Source organism: Quercus lobata, chromosome 4 (assembly GCF_001633185.2).
Source record: "Quercus lobata isolate SW786 chromosome 4, ValleyOak3.0 Primary Assembly, whole genome shotgun sequence".
In the NCBI taxonomy this organism is placed as follows: Eukaryota; Viridiplantae; Streptophyta; class Magnoliopsida; order Fagales; family Fagaceae; genus Quercus; species Quercus lobata.
Window position 1 is genome coordinate 92,793,911 of NC_044907.1, and position 13,405 is coordinate 92,807,315.

The following is a 13,405-nucleotide window of genomic DNA, read 5'->3' on the forward strand; positions in this document are numbered from 1 at the left end:
TCTCTCTCTCTCTTTTTGAAATTAATTTTTTAAAAGAATGAAGAATATTTTTTTGATCAACCTTAGTAATATTTTTGTTTTCTTGATTTGATTGAAAACGCCTAAACTTTAGGATTTAAAAAATAGACTAATCATGTTTATATATTATGGGTGTTGATATAACAAAGAGAATGGAGAACATATTATGTTTTGTAAATCATATTTTCTTTTTCTTTTTTCGTATGCCTTTCTTTCATGTCAAATTGTTTGGTTTTTGCATCTTCTCAAAAGTTAGATTTTTTTTTTTTTCTTATAGTCATATTATTAATTTCTCTTTTTTTTTTATGGTTCTTAATTTTTTTTTTTTTTCTCAAAACTATTTTCTTTTTTATTTAAAAAAAAATGGTATATCATATGTATGAAATTATCGAAATACATTAAAAAGTATGTGAGAAAATTTGTTGAAAAATAAAATGCATGTTTTGGTTGATCCACCTTTCCCGCTATGCTTCGTACAAACTTCCCTCACCCTTAAAAGAATCCGGTTTTTCTTCGCCCCTAGGAAGCTATGATAGCAATATTAATATGTATACGAGTCAAGATATGAACTCGACCTACCGAAAGGAAAAACTCTATTATGCACCCAAACCTTTATACGTGGAAGTTGCTTTTAGCTTTGCATTAATTGTTCTAGGAAATTTCTTTGCAAGTTCGAAGATGTCAACAAACAACTGTGATAACTTTAACTTTATAGTCTTATTCCTCTCTCTTTTATGCTATTCTTTTCTTTTATTATGATCCATCCAGTCCATTTCTTTAGAAATTCTCAGTCTTTGCAGTGAAGACTTATTAGTGGTACGGAAAAGTACTAGACTTGTTATACATAATATATTATTTATCAAAGACTTTGCCATGTTTATGTTTTCAGCTTTTCATTAGCAAAAGCTCAAGCTCAACATAGAAGGCCACACAGTCTTGTTTGAGAGAGAGAGAGAGAGAAAGCTCATCATGGAAGTGACCCATGAGAGCAGAAGAGAGAATTTGGTGCCACAAGATGTTGAATCAGCATCGAGAAGTGAAATGTCATCTGGGTCTTGGAGGCTGAGTGTGCGAGAGTTTCCAGCACTTAGTGAAAGTAGAGGTGGTGATCATCAGCATGGTTTCTTCACTCTCAGCAGCTTTCTTCATGCCCCAAGTAAGTATTCTTTCATGAACATACATATATTGCATATACACAATTCTTTACTCATATAATTTAGCTCAATCATGTGGTTGTTTTGACCAATTGGTCATATAATTGAATTTAATGGTACTTGAAAAAAGAAAAAAAAGAAAAAGATAAAACCTTATCTATCAATATAAATGTATGTACGGATGTTAGCATGAATTATATTATATAATATGATATTATGTTAAAGTTATGATGCACCTACAGTTTAATAATGACCAGGAAATGCCAATACTAGAATGAATTTTTTTTTTTTTAATTCCATAAATCTTTCTTTTCTTAGCAAGATTCTAGAACTATTTACCATAAAAATAAAAGAGGACACAGATGTTCTTTGTTAATGTAAAATATGTAATCTGATTTTGCGCTTCATATCTGAGTTGACTCGCTCAGCTGAGTTACTACACAGACGTTGGCTTGATAACTGAGTTGACTCAGACGAGTTACTAATTTCTTTGTACAAAGTACAAACTTCAAAGATGTGCTTTTATTTTCGGTGTATAATTTGATATTTAGCTTGGTAACTGAGTTGACTCGGCCAAGTTACTGTTTTCTTTCTACAAATTTCAAAGCTTTTTTTATTTTTATTTTTATTTTTTCAAGCTTATAATCTGATTTTGGGCTTAACAACTAAGTTGACTCAACCGAGTTATTGATCCAATGGTTTGTTACTTTATTTTGTGAAAAAAAAGGGGCAATTATTGACATTCTATTGATGCATATGAATTGATTGTTGAATTTTGACATCCCAACTTTGTTACCGCAACAACCAAACAAGAAATAAATAGCTGGAGAAAAAATATAATCCATTGATCTTTTGGCCTTGAATTTTGAAGAGAATTTATTCTTGTTAGATGCTTTTTGGAAACTCTCAATTACCAGCAAGGGACATCTTATAATTCTTGCACTTAAAATTTGTGAATGATGGAGTCATAAGGCTTTAAGGAATTACTCCTTTCACATTCTTTGGAGATGATACATAAAGAGAGTAACTATAGACTTCACATATATATGGCCTTTCATGTTATGCTTGGAGTTCTAATAGCATAATTATCCGACGGATTGTTACTCGTTAACATACTTGAATGATATTAGGTTCTTTTGGAAAATGAAACATCAATATTTGATGACTTTGAATGCTTTCAATTACCTTCTTATGCATGACTAGTGATGAACATAATGCGAAAGTTGGTACTTTTGACTGTATAGGGAAGCGAAGAAAGGTTTCTGATTATTATAAGAAACAAGAAAGACTCCTTGAAGGGTTTACTGAGATTGAGACCATGACTGAAAATGGTGGTATGCCTGGAAGTCTAACAGAGGTTGGTTGTGTTCAACTTGATGATTTTGAATGACAACTTGTGGAACAAAGTAGGAGAATAATTTCTCTTTTTTGACAATATAAAATAGTTAATGAAAAGTTCAATTTTCCATTATATACCATCTGGTGAACAAGCACAACCCCCCCCCCCCCCCAAAACGTACACACAAACCAAAAAGAAAAAGAAAAACCCATAATATTTTCATTGTTAATTGTTTTGCAAATTATTATTCTCAGGATGAGATGCAGCAGCTTGCGAAGAGTGAGAGGATGGCTATCTATTTGTCAAACATAGCTAACATTGTGCTCTTTGCGGCAAAACTCTATGTTTCTATTCAAAGCAGATCATTGGCGGTTATTGCCTCAACATTGGATTCACTCTTAGATCTCTTGTCAGGGTTTATATTGTGGTTCACATCCCATGCCATGAGAAACCCAAACCAGTATCGTTATCCAATTGGAAAAAACCGTATGCAGCCAGTGGTAAGTCATCCAATCAAATAATTCTTTGAAAACTCAGATTCTGGTGGATTGAAGTTGTTGAAGCTGATAATCAGCATTCATATGTGTACTTGGTTTGTGTTGCATCTGTGGATCATTTGGTTGTTCAGAAGTTGGTGGAGTGAAAATTATTCATCTTATACTAATTAAAAAAGTTAACCCCAAAGAAGTCCGGATTTTATGTTTTTATTTTCCATTTCATGATTTCATCAATCCTTTCTGCAATCAATGAGAGAAATAAACTGAAATGCTATTCCATCATTGCTTCTATTGGCTCAGCTATGTCTTATTCCACAAATGCTAGAGGCAAAGGCAATAGATAGACATTTCATGATGTCATGCCACAGTTTATTCTATTACAAGAAGTTTGATGTTAATGCAATACAAGACTAAATATTTCATCAGGTCCATGCTTTAGGCTCTCATTTTGTTATCGAAATGTTGAGCTTAGGGTCTACTGAGTTTATAAACAAGTAGCATTGGTTCTGGGAAAAAAATTTTAATTAGAAACTGCATTGAATAGACACAATCTAGTCTTAGGAATAAAAAACTTCAGGGATCAAATGGAAAGGTAATCAAACAATCTACTCTTGGGAATAAATAGTATTGGTTTTGACTCTTGAGCATAGAATTTTGAGTGTAGTTTCAAGAGTGATTATGACTTACAGGGATGTGGACCCAACTTATTCTTCAATGCAACAAATGTTTTACTAATTTAGCTTGAGATTGCAGGGAATCATTGTTTTTGCTTCGGTAATGGCAACTCTTGGATTACAAATTCTGCTTGAGTCTGGTCGACAATTCATGGCGAAGGTATGCAGTTTTTATTTCACATGCTCCAATCTAAGTTAAGGATGTAGATGGCAGTGAGCGTGGCTCGACACAGACATATTTTAATCAAAGTTGGCTTTGAGAAGGATTTGAAATCAGCTCCCTTCTTAATGTCTGAGGTTCAGTGTGACCTTGGTTCTTTGTACTTCATGAAAAGCTACTACCTAAATGTATGAGATCCTTGTTAGATCACATTCTGAGTTGGTGGATGCAAAATTTGAACATGACTGTTCTATATTTTCATTTTCCGTAGTCATTTACTGTATCAGCGAGTCCTTTAATATTGTTTTTTGTTTTTTGTGTTGATTACAGACCCAGCCTGAAAGGGATCCTGAGAAGGAGAAATGGATGATTGGGATAATGGTCTGTGTAACCATAGTGAAGTTTATGCTTGTGGTCTATTGTCGAAGGTTTAAAAATGATATCATTAGAGCCTATGCTCAAGATCATTTTTTCGATGTTATTACTAATTCAATTGGTTTGGCAGCAGCCATCTTAGCCATTCGATTTTATTGGTGGATTGATCCTACTGGAGCTGTTATGGTGAGTTCATAAGCAGCTCTTTTTTCTTCTTCTTGTTTACTATACTTTCGATAATTGGGTTCATTTGTTGTTTTTATTCATCCAAAAGTAATAATGATAATTGAATTCAGCTACTTTGCAAGTCATTAGTTTCCTTTCTTTTCCTAAAATTATCAAAATAACTAGCAGCCATGTTTTGCGTGTCCAAATATTGGCATTCACTCTATATCTCTCATGTTTTAAGTGAAATGCCCACTATTTGTGATTGGCCTCTTGGAGTTGGTCTTAATCTATCTTTTCATAATGATTTGTTGAACCTGTGATGCAGATAGCACTATATACAATGAATACATGGACGAAGATAGTCATTGAGAATGTCTGGGCACTGATTGGAAGGACAGCACCGCCTGAATTTTTGGCAAAGCTAACATATCTGATATGGAACCACCATGAAGATATCAAGCACATTGACACAGTAAGAGCATACACTTTTGGTTCAAATTATTTTGTGGAGGTTGACATAGTTTTGCCACAAGACATGCTTTTGAACAAAGCTCATGATATTGGTGAGTCGCTGCAAGAAAAACTTGAGCAACTCCCTGAAATTGAGCGAGCTTTTGTACATATAGATTTTGAGTATTCTCATAGGCCTGAACACAAGATTGGGGTTTGATGACAATGATGATGATGACAGTAGTAACGATCAGAGCTAAGCCTTTCCAGAGTAAAGGGGTGAGTTGCTGATTTAGTTAATATGTGATGTGATTCTATTGTAACCAGTTGCAAACCTGCGCAATGTGGGAGTAAGTTCCAAATTATACAATAAATTTTAACAAATTTTATCTTTTGAAGTTTTCATTATCTTACCGGTTGTGTTAGTGAAACTCTCCTGTATTAAAACAAAAACAAAAAGAAATAAACATACCATTCTATTCAGAAAAAAAAAGTAATCTTATTACTCTCAAGTTTTACAAATGAGACACTTCATCAAATACATGTTCAATAGTGATGACATAAGCGCATTCAAAAACTAAGTGAATATTTCCCAAAATTCACTTCCAAAAACACTCCTTGCTGTTTTTAGATGAAACATGCCTACAAGTATCATTATTGGTTTCTTCTTTCTAGAAGAAATTTCAAGAATCGGCAGATACATGACTTCCAATAGCAGCACGCAACTAATTATTCTATCCTCTTCTTGTTAAGTACCATTTGAGTGGATGCTCTTCTTACTATATGCAATCGGTTTGAATCCAATATCTAATGGGTATTTGTGACCTGAAAAAGCATCAAAGTATGTTCAAGGTCACAATGCTGACATTATATTCGCGGCATATCAACAGACTAAAACTTGATGATGCAATAGGACCCCCTAGATAAAGAAACTTCAAGTTTTGAAAAAAAAAAAATCATTTATTATTTATAGGTAACTTCAAGTTCGAAACATTGAGAATCAAATCATTATTATCTTCTTTTTCCAGAGAATCAAGAACAAATCCTAAAGGTTGACAATTCAATATATATATGAATATTGAAATACAAAAAACTATAATACTACTACCATAAAGATAACGTTGTTGCAGGTCAATGTCACAAAAATAATTCATATAAAAACTTTAGCTCAACCACGAAAGAACAGCAAACACCTGCAACCACATGATGAAAAACACATGAAAAACCCACAGAAGCCTTATCTGATCGCCTAAGAACTTTTAGGGAGATTAAAATGATGCATTTCTTGAAAACTTCATATAAAGCAACTATTTGATCATACTTAAGCACCCTAGTCTTGGTCCTGATCTAGGATACTAACCCCAATGTATTTTACTATTCATTAAATTAAAGTAAAACGAAAACAACCACTATAGAAATGCTTAGCAGAAGCACATGCCATCACCAAATTCATATGACCATCCAAAAATATAATTCAAATTCCTTTGTAGGGCCTGATTTGAGTGGCCGTGGACGGCGTTGATGGAAGCAGCGGGAAAGCATGAGGCTTCTGAAGCAGATAGTGTGAGGATAGAGGAAGAATAACGTGAACAAATTGAAGAATGTTACTCAACCAATAGGTACAAAAGCGAAGAATTAATAAGCCTCTCCAACTTAACCAGAAAAGATATTGCAAGTTTAATCCCAGAAATACACTTTTCATAATAAGTATATCCCACGAAATATATTAAGTATCATCTAAAATTTGAATTTTATTGCATTATTATATATATATATATATATATATATATATATATATATTATGTGCATGGCTCTAATGCAATATGTAGGATTATTATTGATATATAACTAAATTATACCATATAATAACATGTAAAAAGTTAATAATATTGTTTTTATTGTTTGTTTAAATTGTATGATATGTAAAATTATATACCACTAAACTTTGTCAGTATTTTTCTGTATTAAATTATAGTTCAACAATTTTAAAATACATAATTAAATAATATTTCTATATTTGATGACCTTCATATGACAGATTTTGTCAATACTTCAAAAATTCTTGAATCTGCAAAAAGAGCCCTTAAAAATTAGAGAGCAACTCTAAAATACTTTTAATTTTCTTTTGCATAATATCTAAAATTGAACATTAGGAAATTACATTCCAATTCAGTATCTTAATCTATCAAATGTACATTATAAAATATTAGACCATTCACTTACATATAGCTTCAACAAATTACCAATCCGTGAAAAGGAAAGAACCATCTTATATTAAGTGACCTCCCATATTGCTATGAATAAAAATATTAATGTTGGCAGATTTTACCTGATCCCAGTGTGTATAAAAGATTAGTTGGCAGATTATTGTACCTCACAATCACTAGACCTGATATAGCTTACTCAGTCCATAAGCTCAGCCAATATATGGATAAGCCAATGCAACCTTATCTAGGTGCAGCTCACAAAGTTCCACAGTACATAAAAGGCAATCCAGGTCAAGGTGTTTTCCTATCTTTTAAGTCAGATCTTCATCTAAAGGCTTACGCAGACTCAGATTGGGCAGCTTGTGTGGACACTAGGAGGTCCACTACTGGTTACTGCATTTTCTTGGGAGATTCATTGATCTCATGGAAGTCTAAGAAGCAGTCCATTGTATCAAGGTCATCTGCAGAGGCAGAATATAGAGCTATGGTAGCAACTGTGCGTGATGTGGCTTGGTTCCTAGCTATGCTCAAAGATTTAGAGGTTTCTCATTCTAGACCAGTGTTGTTTTCTGTGATAATCAAGCAGCAATGCACATGGGTGAAAATCTTATGTTTCATGAGAGAACTAAGCATATAGAGGTAGATTGTCATGTGATTCAAGATAGAGTACAAGACAATACCATCAAACTATTCTACACATCAACACATTCACAACTAGCAGACTTGTTCACTAAGGCTCTTAGCTTTCACCAATTTTCTTCTTTACTTTCCAAGATGAGTGTTATTAACATACACAGATCTGGTCCTCATCTTGAGAGAGAGGGGGGGGGGGTATCAAAGCTCTAAACATTAGAATAAGAGAAGAAAAGAAGATCAGAAACAAGAACTGATGTTGAAGACCGTATTCGAGCCTAAACGACACACGCAGCAACTAAACGACAGGAGTAGTGCAGCAGCTGATGTAAACTTCACGTAGCTTAGTGCTCGAGTATTTCACACATGTACATACAAGTGGAATGAGTTCACACGTGTTATAACTAATTGGTTTAAGTTAGTTAGCTTTCTATAAGTAATGTTAGTGTTAATGTATACATAATCAATTCAATACACAAGATTCAGATATTTTCTCCAATCAATTTCTCTCTCTAAAACCCTACGAATGAGGGATGTAACAAATCAAATCCTATTGTTCTATAATATTCAAGTAAACGCTATTCTTTTTTTTTCTTTTTTCTTTTTTTCCTTTAATGTTAAGATTTTGATGATTGAGGTAATTGGAACTCATGATTACATAAGTCAAATTATGTTCCTTTACTACCTACATTTCTTTGTTTCTACATATGTAGGTGCTGTGTATGATGAGTACTAGTGGTTGAACCTTTTTATCTAGAATTATTTCGTCTTAGAATTATTCTAGAATTATTCTTTAGTCCCTTAACTCTCACGTCAATTGTCAAATTAATCCTTAATGGTTGATTTTTGTTAATTTAATCCTTCACTTTGTTAAATTAAGCAGGTATGGTTCTTCTATCCAAATCATTTAGCAAATACAATTAATGTTTCAACTTTTTTTTTAATAGAAATAATATTCATCACAAAAGAACCAGATTGACTTCATTTTGACTGAGGCTAAATTGATAAAAATTAAAATTTTGAAACTAATTTGAGAATTAAAGTAAAATTCAAGGGAGTGAATCAAATTTTAACCAAAAACTAAACAAAAGACTTGTTGTAGCTAGTTACAAATATTACGTTCTTATCTGTGTATTGGAGGAGTGCTATGAACAACAAAAGACAAGCCTTATGAGTAACCAAGTTTTGCTAGGAAATCAGTTGTTTGATTTTTTTCATGTTAGGAATGAAGTAGCCCTAGATAAGATATCAAGCTCATGAGAGATTTGCAATCCATAACAATAGAAGCATAGAAATCATGAACAGACAAGATGCCTTTTCCATTTCACTTGAAATGGAAATAGTCTTTTTTTTTTTTTTTTTTTTAAGTTAAAAACCGTACCAAATGTCATGTCATTTAAAATTTTAAATGATGTTAATCTTAAATAAGATGACACTAGATACACCATCTTATTTATAATAGTTAATCTGAAACATGAAATGGATCCATTTCAAATTTAGAGGATCCTAATAAACCGGCACTATTAGTCAGAAAGTGTATAACAAGTTTAGCATAGGTTCAACTAACAAATGGGCGAGAAAGCTAATTGAAGATCATCTATAATTGCTCACAAGTCCATAATGCAACTAAAACACTGATTGCCCAAGTAATTGGGTCTGGAGAACCTACTACCAAAGTCCATTGTGATCATGAATTAAGCTCCTCACTACTTGCTGACTCTGGAATTTGGATTAATTTCTTCAGGAAGAACCATCAATAATTAAATATTTAAGCATTTAACTAAGTTAACTTGGACGTGACTTTAATTCATTTTAAAAAAAAAAAAAAATTAACCTTCAGATATAAGGTTTGTGATAAACTAACCATTCCATTAGATTAAAAACAAAGGGTTTAATGGATATAATCACATGATATATGTATTATTTTTGCTAAATGATTGATATTTTCTAAATTAACCCCTATACATAAAGGCTTTTTTTTTTATATTTTAATATTGATAATTTTATTTTAAAATCAAAAGGTTTAAAAGAAGTTTTATGAAAAAAAAAATCAATCAATCAATCAATTGTTTCTGTAAAAAATTAAATTAAAAAAAAAAAGAAAAAAAAAAAGACAAAGATCTAATTATAATTGATAAAATCCTAATTAAAATAAAGTATGTTATAAGAAATATTAAGCGAATTAATAATGTTATGCATTGAAAGGAAGATGTAAGCCAAACTTAAATACAAAGAATAACTTGCTTTAAAGCTGTTGTCTTAAGCCTCAAATGATCTAATCGAGCTGGTGCTGCATGCTTTCTCTATCAATAGTGACTCAGATACGCAATAAGATGTTGAATTGCAGACTTTTTGTGTCTTCGATCCCTATTAAAATTCGTCAGCAAAGCAAAAGGCATGATTTTCTTTTTTTGAGGAACATGCAAAAGGCATGATGATGAAGGTACTTATGTGATAATTCAACAATTATTGAGGTGTTATGGGATGTTATTGACACCTCAATATTTGTTTTTTGCTTCTTTTTTTTTTTTTTTTTTAAGTGGAAATATTTGTTGTTCCTTAGTACAATAATGAATTTGTTATCAATTTTTACATAATTAGTTGGATTCCAACTTCAATACGTACTTAGCACTTACTCTTTCAAAAATATGCTATCCTTGCAGTTCAAATTCACACCCTTCCCAGCTCCCCCGCAAGCTAAGGCTTGGAGAAGTATCAACTCATCCAAATGATACAGTGGTGTATTGAGTGCGGCAATTAATATCGACACCGCTGATTATTATATTAACGATAAAATTCTGGACATGACAATAATCTCATAATATTTTTAAATTAGCCTATCACTTCACACATAATGGAGTCACTATAATCTGTAATTTAAAAATTTTTAATAGTCCATGTGTGAGATAATAGGCTAATTTAGAATTATTGTGAATGTTTGTTGTATCACTAGAAAGACTATTTCTAATCAGGTAATTTCTGGACATATTTTTATTCTCTTTTTTTTTTTTCTTCTTCTTATATATAGATGCATCCCTCCAACCCCTACAACCCGGGGCTCCATACTCTTTTCTATTAATGTAGTGATTAGGAACTTATATCTTGAGCTTAGTAATCCCAAACACTTGCATTTATATATTTTGTTAGAAATAGTGGCTCATATGCAGTGATTAGGAACTTATATCTTGAGCTTATTAATCCCAAGCACTTGCAAATATCTTGTTAGAGATAGTGTCTTAAATTAAAATCGTTGTTGCCTTTGTAAAGGCTACTTAATTATGTAACTTTTCTGATATATTTTATTTCCCTTTGCACCAAAACACTTTATTTTCTTATTTCTTATTACTTGGATACCTAATTGACTGCCTTAAGCTATCATCCTTGACTGGATTGGACTTTTGTCGTCCTCACTTTTCTTCATGAATAAGTCTTAAAAGTTTAGCTAATTGTAGGATGTATCTGAAAGAGTAAAGCATTTGATTTGGTTAGAGATGCCTTGCATGCCACAATACATACCCCATCAAATCTTATTTACATTAATATATCCTCCAAGGTGACTAGTGGGTTGACCATGTTTGAGAAAGTATAAGTGAACAAACTGATATTTCTATAATTTAATCTTGTTTGAACGATTAAAAATTTAAAAGTGGCTTTTCCTCTCTAGTGATGTAGGTGAGATAAGGATCAAGGTATAGTATATTAGCTGCACTTTACTAAATCCCTACTTTTCCCTAAGGTGGAAGATTTCTTTGTTTATGAATATATGTTGCACGGTATTTCCATTTTGCTTAGACGTCTGTCTTTATCATTATCAAAGTTTCATCCATGTCACGTGGGTTCCAGTAGCTCAATTGATAAAATACAATTATTATGTTGTAGACACCATAAGTTTGAATTTTTATCATATAATCAACAAAATTTTCCAGGACTTGGCTCTCTCATATGACCCAGTTTTTACGAGTCCAAATCTTCTGTCCCACTTTTCCTACTCCATTCTATACTCTATCAATAAAAACTTACCACATGTTCGCCTAATCAATTAAATGTTATAATTATTAACTTATTAATATTACCATTATTAATTAATAGTAGTATTTAATTAATTAGGTGAACATGTTGCAAGTTTTTATTGATGGAGTATAAAGTGGAACAGGAAAAGTGGGATAAAAGATTTAGACTCAGTTTTTACTGTCGAAAACTTGAAATCTCCTCTATGTTTCTTTCATTTAGGTTTAGGACCATTAAGTCATTAAATACCTAAATCGCTTCACTTTTAAACAATAAATAAAAGACTATTGGGCTCTTAAATTATATATAAAAAAAACATGCCTCAGAGCTGCGGAATTGGTAAAAGGAAATTGTACACTCAGACTCAGATCAATATCCATGCGTCTCCAATGGAGTCACCATTCAAAGTAGCATGCCTCAGCAAAACTAAAGCTCCATTCACTATTATGTCTTAAAATTGGTATATTTTGATGCATGCTTATATTGTATCACATCTAAACGCCTCCAACTTATACGGTAAATTTTATGCTTCATCTGAACCACAAAGTGTACCACCATACTTTCTTGTATAGTATTGCCAAGATTTTCCCTGAAACTACAGCCATATGCCATGCCTAATAATCAGCTATTGTTGAAGTTTTTTTTCTTATTCAATACTACTCTTTTTTTTTTTTTTTTTTTTTTAAGAATACTAAATATTTTTAACACACACGGAGAAAGAGGAGAAGGTCTTGCCTTTCTAGAATAAAGCGCATATGTAAGTAGCACATCTTCCAATCATGATTAATGGTATTAGAGTTAGGGTTCATGAGTCATGACACTAAAATATTACATTAACACAGGCTCTGGATTAAGAGCCTAGCTAGCTAATAATGCCATCATCTTTGAGTCAAAGCAATTTTGTTGCCATTGGAAACTTGTGAGAAACAACCTAATAAAGCCATTGTTGGAGTCGTGAGAACTTTGTTCCCATTGGAAATTACAAACAAATATAATAAACCTTTCCTGTTTTTGAATATTTGATTGAAGTTATTTAGGTAGTCGTTGGTTTCATCACCATTCGATGCCGTGTGTACAAAGCGTGTAAGATAATGACTGACGTCCTGGTCATCTTTTCATAAAAATGATCGTGAGATGCCAACAATTAGCTATTTTTTTATGACACAATCAAACTTCTACAAAATTGAGTATGATATACAAAGATGCTTTTCTTTAATCTTTAATATCTTATGTTGGTCCCTAGACAAAGGTTTCACTTTCACCCATTACTAAATCTAATGAAAAATCGACACAATCGGAGGAAGCATAAAATAAACAATAGTAAAAGGAATGTAAGTTGCAATAAAAAGGAGGCAGGAAGCTTCACATTAATAACATACAAATTCAAAGATGCTTAAAATATGTTGCAACAAGTTCTGGAATCAACCACTTACCCAAAACAAATATAAATAACAACAAAATTTAGCTACGAATTTAGCTAAACTTTGTCCCTACTTATAGGATAAATATAAGTAATTAAAAAATAAACCATGACAATAAAAAAATTTTCAATAAAATCAATTCATTAGTTTTTTTCTATATTAATTATCCAAAAAAAGGTTTTTCTTTTAATGGGTGAGTAGAAATTGTTTTTCTATATAAATAAATGGTATGTGATTTTTTGTCCTTCGAATATAGGGTTTATTTGATTTTTGTCCCTCGATTGTAAATCGTTCAATTTTG

At 32.0% G+C, this 13,405-nt stretch overlaps 2 protein-coding genes across 4 annotated transcripts; both read left to right on the forward strand.

Moving 5' to 3' along the window:
* The first annotated feature begins 574 nt into the window (after window positions 1–574).
* Window positions 575–5,177, forward strand: LOC115983618 (metal tolerance protein 10-like). 3 transcript variants are annotated; one of them, XM_031106345.1, is made up of 7 exons: window positions 575–712; window positions 908–1,174; window positions 2,417–2,529; window positions 2,766–3,011; window positions 3,762–3,842; window positions 4,173–4,403; window positions 4,711–5,177. In XM_031106345.1, the coding sequence occupies exons 2-7, from the start codon at window positions 988–990 to the stop codon at window positions 5,053–5,055; spliced, it is 1,203 nt and encodes a 400-aa protein (XP_030962205.1). In that variant the 5' UTR covers window positions 575–712; window positions 908–987; the 3' UTR covers window positions 5,056–5,177. The 3 variants fall into 3 exon arrangements, with proteins under 3 accessions (XP_030962205.1, XP_030962207.1, XP_030962206.1); XM_031106347.1 differs by having other exon boundaries at window positions 575–698; XM_031106346.1 differs by lacking the exon at window positions 575–712 and having other exon boundaries at window positions 719–1,174.
* A 1,179-nt stretch (window positions 5,178–6,356) lies between these two features.
* Window positions 6,357–7,679, forward strand: LOC115986177 (uncharacterized mitochondrial protein AtMg00810-like). Its single transcript, XM_031109034.1, has 2 exons — window positions 6,357–6,398; window positions 7,158–7,679. Exons 1-2 carry the CDS (start codon window positions 6,357–6,359, stop codon window positions 7,677–7,679), a joined length of 564 nt encoding a protein of 187 aa, XP_030964894.1.
* Window positions 7,680–13,405: the final 5,726 nt, after the last annotated feature.

Coding starts and splice junctions, on each gene's coding strand:
- LOC115983618 (XM_031106345.1), top strand. CDS start 988: ATGGAAGTGACCCATGAGAGCAGAAGAGAGAATTTGGTGCCACAAGAT. Junction 3,012..3,761: donor AAAACCGTATGCAGCCAGTG/GTAAGTCATCCA, acceptor TTGAGATTGCAG/GGAATCATTGTTTTTGCTTC. Junction 3,843..4,172: donor GTCGACAATTCATGGCGAAG/GTATGCAGTTTT, acceptor TGTTGATTACAG/ACCCAGCCTGAAAGGGATCC.
- LOC115986177 (XM_031109034.1), top strand. CDS start 6,357: ATGGAAGCAGCGGGAAAGCATGAGGCTTCTGAAGCAGATAGT. Junction 6,399..7,157: donor AGGCTTCTGAAGCAGATAGT/GTGAGGATAGAG, acceptor TAATGTTGGCAG/ATTTTACCTGATCCCAGTGT.